The following is a 21608-nucleotide window of genomic DNA, read 5'->3' as shown; positions in this document are numbered from 1 at the left end:
GGGTCCATTTCCTGTTTGGGTGGTTTTGGCGTCTCACTGTGGATCCTGCGTCTTTTGAGTTGTTTCCTTCTTGAAGCTGGTTTTCTGTTTGACGCTGATTAAAATGTCGGGTGGTTATTTACCCACAATGCACCATGTTTTGCGATTTTTTTTTTCTTGTTACAAGTCAGTGGGCGTTTCCCTCGACCGGGACGTCAGTAATTAGGAAAAGTTTCAAGAACAAAGCAGGTGAATGGAACCTGTAGCCAGGTGACAAAGACAACGTTTCACTAAACACGAGTCTATTTCAAAGTCAAAGTCTCTGCCTGGATTGAAAGTTTTAAAGACTTTTCTAGAACGTTAAAACTGAATCTATTTGAACCTGAAGAAAGAGACGCCGTTAAAAGGGTTAAAAATTTATTTTACAAAACAAACAGTCAAATAAATACGTATTTAAACAAGTTTACAAGTCACTTCAAATGCGCACGGTGCTGCTACTGTGACGCTTCACAAGCAAAAGGAACAAACAAAGCACCGCTCGCGTCACTGACACCCTCCTTCAACATAAAAGCGCGGCCCCGCGTCGCCTCCACCTCCTCGGGCGACACTTTACCTCCCGACCTTCAGACGACCTCTGACCCCGGCTACAGCTTGTTGTCCAGCACCACGTTCCCGTCCTTGTCCTTGAGGCGGACGCGGCCGCAGGCGTAGTGCGTCTCCTGGCGCCCGTCGCTGTACACCGTCTTCACCGTGCCGTCGGGGTACTCCCTCCGCTTGTAGTCGGCGGCGTGCGTCTCCTTCTGGCCCGTGTTGAACAGGATGCGCTTGGTGCCGTCCCTGCAGGAAGTGACATCGCAACTCATTCATCCCGCTCCTCCTTTCACGCTCAACACCCACAATGCATTTCAGCCGCACTCTTAAAGCAGCGACGGTGTCATCGGATTTATTCTCTAGTCGGGCGGAGCTCGGTGACGTCATCGCTGTCCCTGGGTGTAACCATGGCAACTGATCATTATTCTGGGATGTTCAGTTCCCTCGTCGACGCTCACGTTCCAGACGGTGTCTCTGCAGGTTGAGGACGTCAACTCTGTGTTGGATCCTCAACCCGTCGACGTGGAACGTGATGACGTCATCGAGCTAAAATTCTATTTCAGACGCGTCGGGGGCCCGACCGGGGTCTTCGAAGAGCCCTGAACGGGTTTGGGAGACTCACGGGGCCACGTGGATGACGGTGCCGTCGGTCAGGACGCTCTCCTCGCGGCCGTCGGGATGCAGCGTCTTCACCATCTGGTCGGGGAACATCACCTCTTTGCGGCCGTCGGGGAAGTGCTTCTCTGGAAAAGCGAGGGACACCGGAGGTCAGGGCCACACCGGAGGTCAGGGCCTCCCCCGGAGGTCAGGGCCTCCCCCGGAGCACGCCGCATCGCGCGCTTCCTTACCCGTCTGGTTGTTGGGGAACTGCAGGATCTCGGTGCCGTCCGGGAAGGAGGTGTGGGTGGTCCTGGCCTCGGCGTAGTAGTAGACCTGACGGAGACGCGTCGTTCACAGTTATTTATTATTACAGGACGACACCAACGGCGTGGTGTCCCCGCGCCAGGGGAAGGCGTTTCCTCACCACTCTCTCGTCGGCCATGACCTCCTTGGTGTCCCCGTTGAAGAAGGTGACCTTGGCGGTGAGTCCGTCCGCAGACACCTCCTTCTTGGTGCCGTTGGGGAAGACGACGAGGCGGCCGCCGCCCGGTAGGAGCTGCTCCGTCTGCCGGGACACAGCGGGTCAGCGAGCTGCACCGACGCTACGTCTCACGTGAACCGTGCAAACGTCGCGGCTCAAACACTGATCCGGTCGTAGAGGAACGAATGAGAGACGTTTGAAACAATATGCAGCGTTTCAGCAAAATAAATTATGTTCATAAAAATGTCGCGTGCACATACGTCCACATCCATTCTCTGTGCACGCAGGCACCGCCCGAAACGTCATCAGATTGTAGCACATTTGGTTTTGTGGTCACGACAGAATCACGACAGAATAAAACTGGTTCATGTTCTTTGTGCAGCTGGTGCTGGTGAATTAAAGGTGACGCTACCTTCCCGTCCGTGTGTGACGTCACCTCCGGCTGCGTCTCAAGCTCTCTGGATCCCACCTCCACCTGCGCACCAGTATTAAAAGAGTCAGTCGAGCCCCGCCCCCTCTGCCCTGACAGGGCGGCGCCGGAAACACAACGACTCCGCGGTGTCGCCCGGGGCTCTGCGTCCGGGCTGCAAAGTGACTTTAAAACATCTTTTAAGTCACGATTCGACTTGAAGATCTACTCGTGAAATAAAAGCTCTTTCCAACCCCCTCGTGGTGGTTTCATGTTATTACTGCGGCGCTCTGTGACTTTCGGGACAGTCGCTACATTGTCGTAAAACTCGTTCCGGTGTCAGATCGTTTTATTTTACCGGACAAATTGGAATGTAATCTTCACGTTTCAATAAAGGTTTTAATGTTCACCCAGGACGTCAGAGGAGCCGTGGGGGATGGGCCCCCGGTGCAGAACTCATTGTATCTCAATTAGTTAAAATAACGTGAACAAACTATGAATGAAAAGTTACACGTTTTAAGACCAGCATCCTAGGGTTAGGAATAAAAACTAAAAAACAGCGGGACTGTTTCCCAATCTTTCGACTCATTTGTTCGTGTCAACCCCCGACGAGCTCCTGGACTCCAGGGGGCAGCGCTGCTCACCACTGAGAGGCTGTTGGAGGGCTCGGGGACGGGCGTTCCGACGGCTGCAACTGGCTTCTCCTCGCTGGGCCTGGAGGAGGAGGAGGAGGAAGGAGCTGGAACGGACGGCCTCCTCAGACTGCTCTTCATACTTCCTGTTAAGAGAGACACGTCACATGATTTGACATTGGCAGCTGTGACTTGGTTACGGTTCACTGGGACCCCTTCTCCATCACCGCAGACCTGGTTCTGGTTCACAGCTGGTTCAACTTGCAAACCTCCTAAAATCAGGCCTGAGAGCCACATCATCACGTCACTGTGGACGTCTGCGTACGTCTCCGCCTTGTTATTCGGGATGACGGACAATTATTCAGGGTCCATCCCCTGTTGTCATTGTTGGGATTATTATTCTTTTTCTCTTTGGCATTTTTCAGGCCAAAAGTGTCTGGAACAGGACAACCGCTGGAGCTACGAAGAACCTAGAACCGGGAGGTCTCAGAAATCCCGTGGTTGAGGTTTCATCCATATCGACCCACTCACGGGGCAGGAGTTGGTGAAGAACCGAGGAAATTTCACCGGAAGTAGCAGAACGTTCGTCCGTCGCCCACACACCAAGGTTGTGAAACTTGGGGCGGTCGGGTGGTGGAGTGAGACGAGTTTGTGGAGTAAGACGCTTTGTGACATCATCATCCAATTTGTTATAAATGTGCAGGTTGTGGCTATGGACGCACATTTGCGTCGTGCGAGCTGCGTGGGGGGGACTCCATCGCTCTGTAGTGGTTACACACTGCACCTGCGTGTGTTTGTGTATGTGTCTCACCTGCTTGACGTGGGCGGGGCGTTTTGTTTGATTTTTATCTCTTTTTGCCATTTTTTTCTAAATAAAGCACTCTGTTCCATCTAGCCCGGTGTCGTGTCCCTCCTCTTTTTGCGGCATTGGAGCCGGTCCCAACACACAAAGTGTAGGAGTCCAAAACATATTCTGTGGTTGTGACCTCACACATGGAGTTGCCTTGCAGCTCCAGAGAAACCGGTTTGAATCGTGTCAGTCTTATTTTAGTCCCAAACGTTTAAAAAGTGGATGAAATGTCTGTGAGGAAATCACTCCGTCGGGAAATTCACGCGTCCATTCAAACAGATTCAACAACGCATGTCCCTCAGAGACACTGAGGCAGGACTCTATGGACTACAGGAAGTAGATAGGATCCTGACAGGAAGTAGGCAGACACCTCATTTTTAGGATAAAGTCATAACATGCAACACATCATGTATCGGATTGTATTAACTCAAGTCATTACATCGGCCGATGCTGCGTTCAATGGAAACTCGTGAAATTGTAACTCGTTTTAGACGTAACGCTGATTTGATTAATAAAATGATATATTTTACAATATGTCCACTTGAGAGCTCCACAGACCAGATTTTACGTCCATGAATTCCACACTGCTGAAGCGGTAAAAAAAGTGCCGCCGTGGAACCAGTTTTCCAGTTCCAGAGCCGGTTCTTTTGCTGTCGAAGCACCAAGAACAGGTCACAAATTAGGCAGCGGCTCCGAGGGCCATGGTGGAACAGGTGCGTAAAGGTACCTGGTGGAACAGGTGCGTAAAGGTACCTGGTGCAGGGAGGCTGTTTTTCCTGGTGGTCCAACTGGAGCTGCCCGGCGGTGGGCTGCCTCCCCTTGTGTCCAGCGGGCTCTGAGGGCACAGACACGAGGAGGGAAAAAAATGTCAGGTTTGGAAACGGTGACTTTATTTTGTTGAATAAAGGTGAAACACGTCAAAGGATTTGTATGAAACAGAAGGACTTTCTGCCTCCACAGGCACCTTGTCCCGTCATCCACACTCATGCTGCGTCCGTAATGAGCCACCAGCACCTTCACATTCTAAATCAGGCTTTATCTGCCAAGTACGCTTGCACATACAAGGAATTTGACTGTTTTCACTGACTAAGTACTTAGAGAACAAACAGAACAGAATGTAAAAAAGTAGTAAAGCAAAGTAAAGAACAATATTTACAGCAAAACAAAGTGATTGAAATTAAAAGGCACAAGGAGCAGGCGGCTTGTAGGACCAGAGAACATTTCCTTTCTGTTTCTGTTGATTCTGTTGCTGCTTTAGGTTGAAAATGTTCAAAAAATAATGTTGAAATAGTTGAATCAGAAAGATTATGTGTTAAGAAATAGAAAAAGCAGAAGTAGTAGTAGCAGTGTAGCAGTACAGTAGTAGTACTAGCAGTATAAGAAGTAGTGGTACAGTAGTAGTACAGTGGTAGAAATACTGGGACGGTCGTCTAGTAATCTAAAGGTTGCTGGTTGGATCCCAGGCTCCTCCTGCTAGCATGCTGTAGTGTCCTTGAGCAAGACACTTAACCCCTAATTGCTCCTGATGGCTGCGTCCGTCAGTGTTTGAATAATTGTAAGTGGCTTTGGATAAAAACGTCTGATCAATGAAATGTAATGTAATGTAATGTAAATAAAAGAAGTAGTACAGTAGTAGTTCTGTTGTAGTACTATTATAGTACTGTCATAGTCCTGTAGTAGTACAGTAGTAGCAGTATAAGAAGTAGTGGTACAGTAGTAGTAGTACTGTCATAGTACTGTAGTAGTACAGTAGTAGCAGTATAAGAAATAGTGGTACAGTTGTAGTACTGTCATAGTTCTGTGGTAGGACAGTAGTAGCACAGTAATTGTACTGTCATCGTACTGTAGTAGTACTGGGACGGGGGAGATTCTTGACTCAAATGAGAAAATTAGCTCATGAAAGGAAAGGAACAGAAAAAAGAGAGAGACAGGAAGAAATAAATATAAGAATGTTTACATCAATGTGTGGATGCTGTGGAAGGATGGAAAGGGTTTTTTTTCCCCCCTCTCTGCATTCCATCTCCGCAGCATTGGCCCAAAAATAATACAATACATCAAATTAAATTGCGAATAAACTGAAATTGTGACAATAAATGTACAAGTCATATCAAAAATCTGCAGACGCACACCTTCCTGAATATGATGAATTTGTTTTTTGATTGGATCTTAAAGTTTGAACGGTGTAAAAACACTAATGCATATTGGATAATTGGATGAATGGACAGGAACATATTTGTGATTCACACACATTTAGTGCAAAACGGAATGTTGAGTATGTCTGTTCAGCACAGTATGAAATATTGAAATATTATTTGGGAAGTTGCAGAATGACACCCCGTGACATATCCTAGTACGTAAACACTGCACAGGCCAGCGCACGCCACTGCAGCGCCATGGCCTCCAGGCCATTTTAGACGCAGGACACCCTACTGTCTGCAGTTCAGCAGGTTTTCGTTACGCCGTTTGTGAAGTGCTTATACCAGGTTACTAATTTCAGCAGCTCTCTCTCTCTCGCCGTCTGTAGCCGCTTATTTAAAGCCCAGCCAGCTTTATTTACAAAGCCCTTTAAACACAGTTACAGTCTTAAAGGGCTTTCCGGTCTCACATTACGACCCCCTCCCACCACACGTTCCGGGAAGCGACGTCTCCCTTCCTGGAACTGTTCTGGTCACAGTCTTTAGTAAAGTTTCGACCCCAATGGACGTGACTCAGACTCCACTTTGACGACACGAGGCCCAACGTCAACGTTCAGGCTGAGTTGAATGAAACTGTTTCAACTGATGGCACTTGGAGAGTTACTTGAAGGAAAACTCGACTGAAGCTATCCCCTCAATACTGAATCCATTTCAACGATTTTGATTGAACCTGATCACAATGATTGAAAAATAAGGGCTCGCTTAAACGATACCAGACATCCTTTAACAACTTGTGACTATCTTAGTTTGAGTTTGATCAATTCAAGCGTTTGTTTCGATCACACTCGTTTTTCCAGCTGCTTAAATGGGACCATCCCGTCCTGGTGAATATATTCTCTACCTCGGTGGTCGATTTAGTGTTTCCATGGAGATAAGAGTGAAACTAGGATCCAAACGGTCATTATTGGTCATTCTCCAACGGTGCTGACATCTTGGAAATGAAATAACAATGAAGCTTAACTGTTGATAGTCTTTCGGGGACCCCCTGGAAGGACCCCTGGAACCACTTCCCTGGTGTGTTTTCTTCTTGAGGACAGACAGACAGACAGACAGACAGACAGACAGACAGAGACAGACATGTTTCAAAGTTGCTCACAGCGAATTTGACCCCCTTGGTGGTGGATGTGGAGCTGCAGTCCGACAGCCTGCCTCCCTCACGCCGCTGCCCCTGCGTGGAGCTCCACCCCCAGGCTGAGAGACGCAGCCTCTCCAGGGTGTTGACCTGGAGGCCAGAAAAACATCAACGTGTTATAAACCTGTTAGAAGGAAAATTACTCTTTTTATTGTTTTTTATTTGGAGAAAAGTGCAGAGGAGATTGCTCGGTGCACCGCTATTTTTTTTTTTAACAAAAGGCTGAAAATATGGGAGATTTCCGGGTCAATGTTTAAACTAATTCCAATAGAAGGAGAGATTGTTTGAGGTTCGAGGTGCACGGTACCTCCTCCTTCAGGGCTTCGTTCTCTGTGCGGAGAGACTCCATCTGCTCCCGCAGGCGGCTGAGGGTGGAGGACCAGCGGCTCTCCTTCCTGCTCAGCTCTTCCTGCACCGAGGAGATCTGCTGCTTCAAGGCCTGGGGGGGGGGGGGGGGGGGGGGTTCCAGTTTTGTGAGACTTTTATGCAGTAAAAATGTGAGTTGTTTTTCCCCTCAAGCGGCGCTCCAAACGACACTGTAAAGGTGTGTGTGGCGCTTTGGGAGCAGGCACCACCGGCAGCTCGGGTAGGCACCCTAATCTGCGTAGCTATCCGGTCAATAGCAATTGTACGGGAACCGGTGTCGCGGTGCCCGACCCAAACACCCCAAACATTATTCAGAGTGTGCACGTAGAGGACGGGCTGTTCAGACGGGTCCGTTGTCAATGTGCTTGTGAGAGAGAGAGAGAGAGAGAGAGAGAGAGAAAGAGAGAAAGAGAGACAGAGAGACAGAGAGACCGAGAGACCGAGAGAGAAGCCCCTTTCCCACTTGCACTGAAAGCTGTAAATCCACCAGCAGCGTTCCCAATCGGTGTGATGATGTAGGAGGAGCTGGTGTCAATGTTGTGTAAAAGTCCCTCTGTAAACCTCCCCACACTCCACCTCGCATCATTCACGGGAAAACGGCGAACGGCTGAGAATGGAAGTGTGTGAGAAAATAAACTGATCGTGTTGCCTGGTGTCATGTGACGCTGGACACGGCTCACAGGAGCATCACGCACTGTATCTGTGACATCATCTACGTGGGACCAGACTCCACACGGAACTCCACCCTAAAGGAGGGACATGTGGCAATGAACACCACCTGCCTTTGACTGGATGTTTTGACATGGTTTTCATCCGGCAAAGTTACCGATTCCATGTGGGAAAGGGCCAGAGAGAGTGAGAAGATGAGTTTGATCTTTCATCTGCGATGAAGAAAGAGGGAACGTGCGGGGGGAACGTGTTCTCCACCTGGATCTCCTCCCTCTCCTTCTTGTCGGGTGCAGCTCTGACGGCAGCACAGTGCTTCTCAAACACTCTTCTCTCCTTCTGCAGCTTGGTCTTCCCCTCTTTCCTGAGCTCCTCCACCCGGGACAGCTCCTCCGCCTTCCACCGCTCAAACTCGTCACGTTCCCTCCTGCAGCGCCGCACAACACACAGTACATATTGAAACTTTATCATAGATACTACAAGCTGCTGAAAGGCGTATTCCATACACGCGTACAGTTCAGAGCTTCACATGAGACTAAACATGATGTGAAAACAAAGCTCAAAGACAGATTCCTCCCTTCATCGTTGGATAAAGTCTGTCTGTCTGTCTGTCTGTCAATTATCTCTACAACCATTCATCTGATCTACTTCACACTTGGCGGGTGTGTCGCTGGGGGCCCAAGGACGTGCGGTGCCCAATTTGGTGCGAATTTGGACACGTAACACGTGTATAATAATAAACTTTGAATAAACCCGGAATAAACATCATCATCCAACATGTGAAGTGCGAGAGGAAGCGCTGGAGATGCGAGTCGAGCGCATGGTCACCTACGTCACACACACACACACACACACACACACACACACACGCACACGCACACGCACACGCACACGCACACACGCGTGCGTGCGCGCGCGAGAGGACACTCCTGTGTGGCGGGTGGAGCCTGGCAGTCTAGATAAACACGAATAGACACTGCTCAGCCCTGTGCAGCGGCGGGGCGGGGCACGCGGGGCGGGGCACGCGGGGCGGGGCACGCGGGGCGGGGCACGCGGGGCTTCAGGGCTCTGCGACAAACAACGTCTTCCCTGCTCTGTTGACTTTAACGGCCAGTTTAATCTTCCTTTCCCGCTCCCCGCCCCCCGCCCCTCTGGTGGCCGACTAAGTTGAAAAACACATTTAGGAATAAAGTTGAACCTATAGCAGGTGATAATTCACTGAAGACCTTGAATATCGTCAACTCAAGCAAATGCATGTTCCATGACATGTCAAGGCCTTGAATACCAACAGTCATGGCAGCGTTACGAACCTGAGGTTCTCCTGGTTCCTCTGGTTCTCCTCCTTCAGTCTGCTCAGGGCGGCGTTCTCCGTCTTAAAGCGTTCGATCTCCGATTCCAGCTCCGCCAGGCGCTGCCGCACCTTGTCAGACTGGACCTGCCGGGCTACCACGCAAACCCAAATCACCACACTGACAGTGGAGGACGTGCACACATTCAGCTGAGCTGCAGACGGGCTGAACCATCAATCTAATTAAAACCGACGTCGCAATCGAACAGAATGCAAACCTGCGATTAAAAGAAAATAAAATGGGTTTTTTTTCTTTTACACAATCTAACAAATCGGGCTGTCCAGGACCGGCACTTCCTATAGGGCAGATAGGCGGCCGCCTAGCGCAGCCTCCCGGGGGTGGGGGCCTTGAGAGGGAGCGGTCAGGGCACCTGTCTCCCTCTCTGACAGTACCGTCGATGCGTGGCAGCGATGGGCGGCGGGAATAGCGCCATTTTAAGTTTCCTACGGGAAGGCTTTCTGTGACAGGTGGTGAAAAAAAATTAAAATTTGCTAAATTAGGTTAAAATCTGGTCATCTAAAACTAACAGATATAATATTAAAAGGGCAACTTGCAGGTTGGCACACCCAGCGAATTAATGTGCGGGGAAATTATATATTATATAAATAAATGTTTTATTTATTTATCCCCCCCCCTTGTTTTTTTCAAGAGCTAGTGAAACAGTGAATTTCAACTTGGCAAGTAGAAGAGATGCAGGGAGACACTCCGTGTGTTTTTATTTTAGATTTTTTTATTTATCATTTAGGTTCCTACTTGTATGAAACTCAAAACGTCAACATAGCAGACGGTTCAGCTCGGTCCCACCAGGAGCAGTCCCGTCTATCACACAACCTCACAGGAGAGGTTCCACTGCGGAACCCTGCCCCCAAGAGACCCAAACCACGCACATCTCTGCATTTTTCTCTTCAACTTTACCGCAGTGTCCGTTGGTTTGGGTCTTTATTTTGTAAAACTGGATTTTTTTTGTGTAACTACTCCTTACTTCTAAGTGATAAATCCTATACACACAACTTAATAGTTTTTTTTTGATTCATGAACTGTTCATGGACATCTCTAACAACGTCTGTTCATCGCTCCCTCTCGGTATCAGTTTCTCCCGACACTAGTTCTACCAATAAAGACCGCTTGGACTCGACCAATCAGGATGCGTTCAGAACGTGTACCTCATGAATATTCATATCATGCCCTGAAAATAAAGCAGCTACCTGCTCGTCGTCTGGACTCTCTCTTCTCCTTTTTCCTACTTGAATGGAACATGAAAAACCGGCGATCGCCGATGAGAATTTTGCACGATCGCCCAGGCCTAACAGATAATGAGTATCAGATCCATCTCTTCTACTTTCACGTTGTTTTTCTTGTTACAGTCTGAGATCTGTTTCCATCGTGTCATTTTGGGTATTTCATGTGTCAGCTGGTGTTTTTCTTACCCGTTGCCTCTTCCGGCTTCCTGGGCTCGGGAACAGCCACGGGTGCATTCTGGGATTTCGGCTTGAGCGTGGGGAACAACTTTATCATGAGCTGGGAGGCAGGGGGAGGAGAATCGGGAGGCTCCTCATTGGCTGAACCGAGAGCCGCACCCTTACCCGGCGCCGCCCCTCTGGCCACCAACACCTTGCAGGTCAATGCCCTGTCGCACGGGGAGCTCGGAGCGGCCGTGGCCTTGAGACGCAGGGTGGGCTCTCTGGCGTCGCGGGGAAGGGCATCGCTAGGTTCCTCCTGGTCGTTCCAGGGGTCCTCGTCGTCAAACGCGAGGCCGCCGCGCTGGTCCTCCATCAGTGTGGCGTCGTCTCCGTCCGAAGCCGTCTCCCCATCCCAGTCCTGGTAGTCCCGTTTGTCATACGGCGGGAAGCAAATGCTGCTGGGAAACACAGGCGGTGTGAGCGCCGCCTCCTGGAACTCGGAGCTGCTACAGAGAGAGGCGTCAGAGGAGTCTTGCTTGTCGCTTTCTTCTCCCTCATTCTCAGCTTCATCACCAGAAAAAAAAAAAAAAAAAAAAAAGGTTGATTTTATTGTTGCAATTTTATCTATTTGTCAAGTTTTCCACAGTCATGCAGTGTAGCATGACTGTGGAAAACTTGACACACTTCTAAACAAAAATTGGTGTTGTCCAGATGAGCCATAGAAATAATATTTTTTGTATTTTTGATTATTATGTGTAATATTTACAGAAGTACTTGTGATGTGACTATCTTGAATAACCAGGTAAAGTAAACAAAAATAATTGCACTTATATTTTAATATTGAATTGAAGTGTGGGAGTCACTGCAGAATCTCACTTTGTACCTGAGGCCTGTGCACCTCGCCACTGAATCCCGTCTCCGTCGCCTACTCTCCTGGGCGCCTCGTACCTCGACACGACAGTGTCCGAGTCTGAGGAGCTGCTCTTGGAATTCATGTCATCGCTGCTCCCCGTCCTGCCTGGACCTGCAAGAAATGAACAAATACTTACAACTATCATAGTAAAAAGGAATTACACAAAGTTAATATGTACGACGATATCTGCTTGAATTCATTCAAAATGGTTGATTTGACTTTTTGATTTTAAGGTCACGATCTGATTTAAACATCTTTTTCCAGCACTGAAAGCTATGCCATTGATAAGACTATCGAGTCTTGATTTGTGAAAAAAAACATTTGTTCCTCAAAAAGTTACTTTTATTTGATTAAAAATGATAAATAACAAAAATATGAAAATATTTCAACAACACTTCTAAACAGCTAAGAGCTTTAGCAAAACTAGATGCTGTTCTTGTCAGAGGGGAACGCTGGTAGTAAAGGGAAAATTACTACCTGCAGCTCTGATCAGAGTCTGATCAGAGTCAAACAAAAACTTAACTCTTGATGTATTTAATTTACTCCGTTTCCTGCTGCTGCTCCACTCTGGAACAGATCGCAGTTTGCTCATGAAATAATGCCGCCCGTGTTCTCACAGCCCGGTGGCAAATGCCCTGCGGCCAGGCACGGCTGGCGAGCCGGTGTTTGGGAACCTCTGCACTGGAGGACATTATGTTTGTGATTTTGTGTTTATTTCCCACTTTAAATCGCCACATCTGTGGAATTACTGGACGTTCTGGTTAAAGGCGCGCTCACGCTCACTCTCTCTTGTACACACAGTGAAACACCAGAGGAGAGGGAGACTTGCGGAAACACACAGTTTATGGGAATATTTCTCTCTAATGTGTGTTCACTGTACAACAAACTGGATGAACTTCTATTGTTATATTATTACTTGGTTTTTGAATTTTTTTTGGAAATATTTGAATTTAGTTTCTGCAGCCCTAGTGCCAGGTGGGCAGGTGCAGTGTGCATTGAGGGGTGCGGTGCAGCGGACCCTCCAGAGCCGACCACAGCTCTCCCATCTCCGAACCAAATTTCCAAGTCCAAGGAGTTTGCAGGTTAGCGAAAAGATACTGGACGTGAACACATTTTAATTTGATGACGAAACAATACTACTGAAGGAGAAATATCTGGCAAATACGATTTAAACCGCCTTATTCCTACCGCTGCTGATGGACATTAGATGTGTTTTGGGGGGGGATTTAATGGGGGTCGAGGAGAGCCTCCGCTGGTGGAGGCCCCTAGCGGCCTGGAGCTGCCGGTGCTGCTGGTCCATCTCAATAACCTGGGAGCAGAGAGTACAGCAGAGGATGAAACGTCACCAATATCTGCTAGATTCACCACACCAGTGAGATTCTGAAATACCATCTCATCACCATGTAGTTGAGTAACTACTGAACTACATGAACTACTAGGTACATCCTGGCAGTTAAAACATGTGCATTCTACACCACATATACATTAGCACAAAAAAATGGAATTGGAAAACAAATATTAGAAATAAAAATAAGAATATTGCTTATACATACTATTTTTATATTTGTGTTATTCTTTGAATGAAAAAAACCACCCTATTTTATAAATTTCTGCCAGGTACCAGACCAATATTGAATAATAGTATCAGTGTTAGTGCATCCGTAGCTAAGGTTAACATTTTAATACTTAATTTTCAAATCTCAAAACAATCAAAGGTAGGGCAGGGCGATATTGACAATACTCAAATAAGTTGATATCAATAACTTCACTATAATTTGGGGGTGACTCTTTTTTTTTTTTCAAAAAAATTCTACACACTGTACCTTTAACTACCAGGATGTTACAAAAACTCAACTTCCGGGCGATATAGTCTTATATCACAACATCAATATTATATCGACATACTGACGCACCTTCATGACGAAGGAGGAGTTGGAGGAGAAGGAGAGCTCCTTCGCTGCCTGCTCCAGCAGCTCAAACTCCCCCAGCTCCACCTGCTCCCTCTGCCCCTCGCAGTCCCAGCGACGCAGCTTCTCCTGGAACGACAAATCAAAGGAATTCTCCAGCATCACGTGGTCCCCTGCTCCTCCTCCTCCTCCTCCTCCTTCCTCCTCCTCTTCCTCCTCATTTTCTTCTGGTCCGGTTCTCCCTGAGGCAGTAAGTTGGTTTGGCCTGCCGGTGTTGGTGATCCTTGCTGCTCCAGCTACGCCAGCTGCTTTGATTACAGCATTGGTGGGTTGAGTGGCACTGGAGCCGAAGCTCCTGGCGGTCTGCCCCGACAAACCCTGCTGTCTGGGCGGACTGGACCGAGTGGCCGCAGTGGTCCGACTGCACTTCCTGGTGTTCTGCTCCCTGCATTTCCCCTGCTGATGTTGCTGGTTTTGTCCACCGTCGGTATCTGCTTCTATTGGCTCGTCTTCCTCTGTGTTCTGTCTCTGGCGGGTGCCCAGAACCTTGCCACGCTCCGGGCGGCCCCTGCCATCCTGATGCAGGGAGAAACGTGGACCACTCGCCCGGTTCTCCTTGTTGAGCACAGTGGTTTTGCACTGGACGGCAGGACGAGCTGACACCGAGTTGCTCCTGGAGCAGATCCTGGTGGCGGGCTGCAGTTTGAAGTCCTGCTTGGCTTCCCGATGGGGGGCAGGAGCCCGGTGGTTATTGGAGAACCTGGCGAGGCCCTGGCCCCGTTTGAGAAAGGCCCTCTTGAGGGGAGCTTTGGCCAGCTGCTGGGTGTTGCAGTTCTGCAGAGGTCACAAGACAACAGCGGTATTGTAATTTAAAAAAATACTAACAAATAAAGAACGTGTACATCAATTAGTTCATTTGAGTGGCTTTTCTCCATTCAACCAAAATATTTTTTAAACAGAAGCCATGCTTTTATTTTTACAGAGTAATGAGCATCTACAGAAATTCCAAACAATTCAATGACATGTGATGAATGGTAAGAAACTGTCTAAAAATGGGGCAGGGGGGTAACTGAGGTTAATTTCTATAGAAATAACGATAGTTGATGACTGACTAAATCCCACAGAGTACATTGTAACCTAAATGTTTTTAAAGCGAGATTGTTTGTTTTCCCCTTGATGTTCAATGTGGTCCCCACAGGAGGAGACAGCATGGTCACGTCATTTGAGTTTGAGACCTGTGTTCTAGTCCAACCTGCATGGGACTGACACCAGAAACCATCAGTATGTAGCACTGGTGCTGTTTTTGTCTGACCTGCTGCTGCTGCTTCTCCATCTTCTGCTGCTCCACCTTCAGCTGCTCCTCCAGAAGCTCCTCAAACGTCTGCTTCCGACCCACCAAGCCTGGATTGATGGGCCTGGAACATACACATGTAAGGATGACATCTTTAAGAAACATACTGCTCATCATCGCAGTAATGCACCCTTCAAGACCTGAACGCCGTACCTGTCCTGTAAGGGCCTTTCTTCTTCTCTGTGGAGGTTTTCGGTTGCTGCCGCACCATTGCAGGGTAAACCGTTGTTGTGCTCCAGGTAATGGCTGCCTTCATCGCTCTGCTCTTGGTCACTCTCCCTGGAAGACTGTGCATCTGATACTGGAAAGGAATAAAACACATTTAGAGGTTCACATCTATAGTGTGTTATGAGCTATGTGTGCCTTGCTTGTGGGCACCTCCATCGCAGCTGAGGTGGAGCTCTCACGATTCACCCACGCAGATTTATGCAGATAACAATAGATTTAAGGCAAACTGGCCATCGTCACTCTACCTATCATTTACCTAATTCAGCTTTTGAGATGCAGGAAGGTGTATTTGCCCAATTTCACAGGAGCTAAGCTAGTTGATCCCTTCTGCCGCCTTGCATTTAGCTAACAGTTTGCATGTAGCGACATCCCTTTAAGATTCCAGCTTTTTTAACTACAAACATCTGTTCTGGTAAAATAATGTGTTGTCAGTGTTGCTCGTATGGGGACATGTTCCCCACTGTCTGCAGATCTTCGCAAGGAGTCCCATTCTGTGTGAGAAATAACAGCCAAACAGCTACATGATGAATAAGCTTCTTTCATATTTATCTTTGAATAAATAAAACCAAAACCAGTTTTTGTTCATATGAAAACCCTTAAGTTGATCATTTGATAAGTACAAAGAACAACACCTCAAAAATGTAACCTCAATGCAAACCACTGTAGGCTTTACCGTCCATCTGATCTTCCATCTCCTCAGAGCCCCCTCCTCTTCGCAGCTGCCCTCGTCTCCCCACCTGAGGGGTCTCTGGCTCCCTTTGGGGGCAGTGGGGGAAGCCCTGGGGAACCCCTTGCCCCTTCATGGCATGGCATTGTGGTGCTTCTCGGAGAGTGGAGCCCCCCCGGAGTGTGTTCTCCCCCCACTGAGTGCCTGACAGCCCTGAGTTTTCTGTGTAATCTGGAAGATACAGTATTGCTTTTATGGGTAGGGAACTTTCTGACTGGGAAGACGCAGGCGCAGAAGCCATTCTGTATCTGGTATGATGTTCTCATGCATGTACTTGTTCAAATGCTGGTAATTAAACCATACAAGCTTAGCTACTGAGACATTTTTTTTAAACAACGCAGGGAATAAAACAACAAAAGAAACTGATCTAATTTTCAGTATCTGTATGTACAAGTACCCACGAAGAGTACTGCTTTCCCTGTCAAAACAAATGTTATTGGTCCCTCCCTAACAAAAGTTGAATCGCTTGTGTACGACACCATTAGTCCTGTGCATAACTGTGTGGCGTTTAAGAGTAGAGATCCCATCCTACCTGCTCCACAGTGCTGATATCCATTCATCAAACCCAGAAGCCTTTGCTGGTCCTCCTGGAGATGGAGAAGCTCCTCCAGCTGGTGGGCCTTCAACTGATCCTGCATGTGTTGCTGCCACTGTCTCAGCTATGGACAAGGGCACACAAAACGGAATATGTTTTGTGTGTGCAAGTACGTGTGGTATAAAAAGTTTCTGAGAGCTGAAACTAGAACATTTTTATAAAATGACTGCAGTTGAAGGACCCAGTTTGTGTTCTTAACACCTAGCTGTGTCACATGTCGGCATAAAGCCATTTTGTTTTAAATTACAGCGAAGATTTCGGGTCAGTTGGGTTGTAGCAAATTAACGGTCTACAAAAATGTTTACGTTTCAAGTTTAATTTAAACAAAAAGCTCATCAACAATACATAGACATGAATTATATTATTATAAGTATACACTATGAAAAAACAATAACATTTACATGTATCACGATTGTCAACTCAAATTTCCTGACTGTGACAATCACTCAGGTGCTTCGCGTGCTAAGACCTGTGGCGTCCTACCACATCACAGCTACTTGCATAACATTGTGACAGTGGCTTTCCACACTGCTGCTGCATTAGGCTTTATCCCTGACCCTGTCCGCTGTGTGCGGGCTTTATCCCTGGCTGTGTGTGCGATGGTAATAAGAAAGCTAGAGTGAGCACCGGAGAATTATCAGGCTTTCACCTGCCTGTTAATGCAAAGAGTTAGCACCGGAGAATTATCAGGCCTGCTAGTTAATGCACATATATTTATGTGGTTGCAACTCAATGCATAAAATTACGCAAACATGGTCAAGAGGTTCAGTTGTTGTTCAGGCCAAAGATAAGAATGGGGAGGAAATGTGACCTAAGTGACTTTGACCGTTGGTGTCCAACAGGGGGGTTTGAGTATCTCAGAAACTGCTTATCTCCTGGGGTTTTCACCATAAGTCCCTAGAGTTTAAAGAGAATGGCAAGACTGGATAAAGCTGACAGGTAGGGAACAGTCTCTTATAACCAGCCATTCCAGCAGTGGTGTGAAGAAGAGCATCTCTGAACACAACATGCAGAGCCGTCAAGGGGATGGGCTCCGGCAGCAGAAGGCCACTCCAAGTTCCACTCCGGTCAGCTAAGACCGGGGAAGTGAAGCTACCAGAACTGGACAGTGGAAGAATGGAAAAACGTCACCTGATCTGAAAATCACTATTTCTGCTGCAACATGCAGATGTAGGGTCAGAATGTGGCGTAAACATGAATCTGGTGGTGGCTCTGTAATGGCGTGGGGAACATTTTCCTGGCACACATTAGGCCCCTTAATAACAACTGAGCATGGTTTAAATGCCACAGCCTTTATGGCCATACAAAAGGATGCATAATGGCTGTGTCTAGCAAGCTAACACACTGTCACAAAGCTGCTTCCACTAACATGTCAATCAGTTCAGTGAACTCCAATATCCTCCAGTCACCAGATCCCAATCCAATAGAGATCATTGGGACGTGGTGGGATGGGAGATTTTGCAGCCGACAAATCCGTAGCATGTGATGCCATCACGCCAACACGGACCAGAATCTCTATGGTATATTTCCAGCATCTTGCTGAATCCAGGCCACAAAGATTTGAGACAGTTTTGGAGAAAAAGGCGTGTCCTAGAGAGTACTAGAATGGTGGACCTAATAAAGTGGCCACTTTGTGTATATTCCAATTAACCAATCAAATACGTAAAAAAGCGATAGTTAACTAATTTCAAATCTGAATTCCTAATGTGTAACATGTGATAATTGCATTGAAACATTGGCTTAGTTTGTCTCCTTTGCAGTGGTACTGCTCTGCTGCTCCTCTGCCAGTCAAATATGATGTATTAATTTAAGTTAATGTAATTCAGAGGAATTGTCAATACAGCAAGGTTTTAATTGTGTTGTATTTTAAGCAGATTTAGCCTCCAAATGTTATTTTTCTTAATAGTGGTGAATAACATTTCCATAGTCCCAATGACTTGTTATTTTGCCACGGGATCCAAAAATCATTGTGATATCACAGTAGAGCCACCAGTCCTGTCACCATCTCGCCCTAGCTGTAATCGAACCAAAAGTTCCTAACTCATTGTGCTAGCTGAATGGTCTCACAAAGAGCAGCGCCCCTCTCTACCTGGAACTTGGGGAGTGCCGTCCTGGCATATCCTTCAAGTGGGGGGCCCAACATCTCTCTGAAGTCCTGACTTTGTGGGCCCGTTTCTCGGTGTATGACGTCATTGCAACAGTGAGTGGTATAACTCATGTAGTAATCTTCCATCCAGGCTGGTGGCCGTATAACACAGTTAGATCTCGCTTCTCCAAGAGCCTTTACGTCCTGTCCATCCTCTTCCAGATTTTTGGAATAGCTTATGATAGAGCAAGGCTCCGGTTTGGAAATACTGGCATTGGCAACAGGGTGTCCATTAAAACACAAGCTGAAGTGGATTTCTTCATCGATATGTGAGTGTTTGTATGTCTGTACCTTCTTCTTTGGCATAAGCCGATGATAGCATGGGGTTGGGGTTTTATGGCAGCTTGCATCCTGTACCATTCCATTAGCGGTCTTCTTCTTCTTGACATCTTGTTCTTGACCTCTTCTTCTTGGGATTTTATGGCAGCTTGTATCCTGTACCATTTCATTAACTGTCTTTTTCTTGATATCTTCTTCTTGATTTCTTCTTGTGATTTTATTGCAGTTTGCATCCTGTACCGTTCCATTACCGGCCTTCTTCTTGACTCTCTCTTGACTTCTTCTTGACTCTCTCTTGACTTCTTGGATTTCTAAGGAGGCTTGCGTCCTGTATCGTTGCATCGCTGCCTTCTTTACGAGAACCCACTCAGTACCGCCGTATGTGTGAAGTGTAGAAAGAGACACCGCACAAAGATGATGTCACATGACAATACCCCCCTGTTGCCACAGTAACGGGGGGGGGGGGGGGTGTGTGAGGGGGGGCTAGGGGAATTCCCCTAATATGTTTACGTGTGTTTCTATGACAATGGATCTCCTACCCAACACCATTCTGCCATAGGAAACCTCCATTAACACAAACATAGACAACCTGGCAATGATTGGGGCCTTTTCTACGCTTACAGCAAAGATTGATTTGATTGTTCCAGGTTCATGAATTCAGTGAGTCAGCCATTCACCTTCTTTTAAACTACTACAGGTAATATTCCCGAGAGTCATAACAACCTGTAGCACAAAGGTATATGTTCATGTGCCTTTTTCTGGTAGATGCTTCTATTTATGGGTAAAAAAAATAAAAACATTGTTTTATTACAGTACACTTGCTGAAAGTACACAATTATTGTGATTTGTTTTTACCTGTTCAAGCTTCATTATCAGAGAGAGATCATGGGGTTTGCTTGCAAAGTCTTCTATAGTGTCCAGTTGTCCAAATGAATGTTGAAGCGGTTCTGAGTAGAGTCCATTTAGCGGCTTATCAGACATGGTTCCCTCTGCTCCACATCTCGGGTTGAGATCCCCAGGCTCTGCCCTGGTGCACACCGACTCACCCTGGGTGTCCACACCGACACAGCTGCTGTTAGTGGAGGCAGAAAGTGGAGCGAAGTCCGAGGTAAAAGAATCGTCAGGGTCGGGGCCCCTGGACTCGGGTTCCCAGGTTGAGCGGTTCCGCATAGACTCAATCAGTTGCGGGGAAAGGTTGAGGATCACCCCGGCACGGGAGCTGCTCGGCATCCACCTGGCGAGGAGGTCCGCCTTGGACTGCTGCAGCCCGGCTGGAGTTGACATGATCGTGTGCTCCTCAACGGGACAGACACCTTATCCGGGATTAAAACGACAACAGATTATGGTGACAGGTTAAGGGTCATGCATCCATGAATAAACTTCGCAAGCATTTATAGGTGATGTCTGGATATCTAACTATCTCCTCTCTGCACACAGTTTATCACACGTCAGTTTAAATATAGACTTATTTTACAGTCGGCATTGCGTATACACGCTTCTAAATCCCCTCTGATGCGTATCAAATCAGGAGAGACGAGCATGTTCCCTTAAAAACACCCACTAAAGAGATGATCTTCCCACAAACAGCGGCTAATCGTGTAGGTGTCTTACGCTAGTCCGTGAGCCAGTGCAGTTTGATGTCTCTTCTGTGTCTCATGTTAATTCCATAATGATCTTTACTCCCTGAAGTCAAGCAGCAGAAGTTAAGCAACAGTTTTCCAAATACTACTGGCCCATTTTGGGTAAACTAAATATGCAAGAGTAGTTTCGCATGTCACTGTTTATAACACAGGGCGTTTATCCTTCGCTTGACGGACCACCTGGCAAACATTAAGAGTATCCCCTCTTCTCCAGCACCAATGTACAGAATATCCCATCTATATTTAAAATTATACCCAGAGCAAATATTAGCAAGCATACTGCCACTTAGCCGCCGCCATAGCATTTTGAAGTATCTTGTGCACTGAACGCGTTTTGTATATTTCGTTTTTTCCTTTTTCTAGACTTAAGCTTTTCTGTGGTAACTGTCCGTACAACAGCGCGCAGCCATTACCAAGACAAAATATAAATGAAAGTGTACTCGGTGACACAAACAGATGCTGATCCCGAAAACGAGTCTCCGCCGTTGTGACGCCACGCTGCACGCCGGACTAAACCAGCCCACGAACGGGTGCTGAGACCGCGGGGAGGGCGAGTGACACCGGCTCAAAGCGCCTTTACCCCGCGGAGTCGTGGAGAACGAACGTTCGCGAAACGACGTCGCCGACTGGACGACGACGACGACGACGACGACAACAACGACGACAACGACAACAACAACAGGAACGACAACAGCAACAGCGACGACGACAACAACAACAACAACAACAACAACGACGACGACAACAAATAAGGAGTAAAACTAGATTCAAGATAACCAGTGTTCTTCGGTGACATACTGGACAAAGTATTCCACAAGACATCCCAACAAACACACCCGTGACATGGTTACCTGCGGCTGAAGTTTAAAGTTTAAAGTTTCAGTTTGAATAACTCTCGTCGCGGCGTCCGGGGTTTCGAAGCCCGCCGCCACGTCCCAGCGAAGCCCGCGAGAAGACGAACCGACGCCCGCGGGGTGCATGCTGGGTAGCGCAGTCCGAGGGTCGTTTGGCCTCGACAACGGACGGAACGCCGGGTAATGTAGTTCGACGCTTCCATTGGGTTTTGTTTTTGCAACGTGATTCGAGGAATTTCTTCTGATCGGGTTTGGTGAAATTCAGTACAGACCATAAGCGCAAGTAAATAAAAATAAACAAGAGAATACGATAATAAT

The 21608-nt window shown here is 47.4% G+C and overlaps 1 protein-coding gene across 1 annotated transcript; it reads right to left on the bottom strand.

The window, feature by feature from the left end:
- Positions 1-379: 379 nt before the first annotated feature.
- On the bottom strand, positions 380-20080 carry cpap (centrosome assembly and centriole elongation protein; the record flags this gene model as incomplete). The annotated part of the gene is made up of 21 exons (XM_080018948.1): positions 380-816; positions 1193-1313; positions 1419-1503; positions 1595-1735; positions 2064-2126; positions 2705-2838; positions 4296-4377; positions 6834-6959; positions 7177-7308; positions 8163-8328; positions 9212-9344; positions 10678-11214; positions 11534-11674; positions 12752-12872; positions 13477-13623; positions 13789-14304; positions 14783-14885; positions 14975-15122; positions 15723-15947; positions 16309-16435; positions 19652-20080. 21 exons carry the CDS (start codon positions 20078-20080, stop codon positions 624-626), a joined length of 3870 nt encoding a protein of 1289 aa, XP_079875074.1. The 3' UTR covers positions 380-623.
- Between the last annotated feature and the right edge of the window lie 1528 nt (positions 20081-21608).

The sequence above is a fragment of the Zeus faber genome, assembly GCF_960531495.2.
Source record: "Zeus faber genome assembly, chromosome: 18".
NCBI classification, from domain to species: domain Eukaryota; kingdom Metazoa; phylum Chordata; class Actinopteri; order Zeiformes; family Zeidae; genus Zeus; species Zeus faber.
Note: the sequence above shows the minus strand (reverse complement) of the source record. Positions and strands in the feature narration are given on the sequence as shown.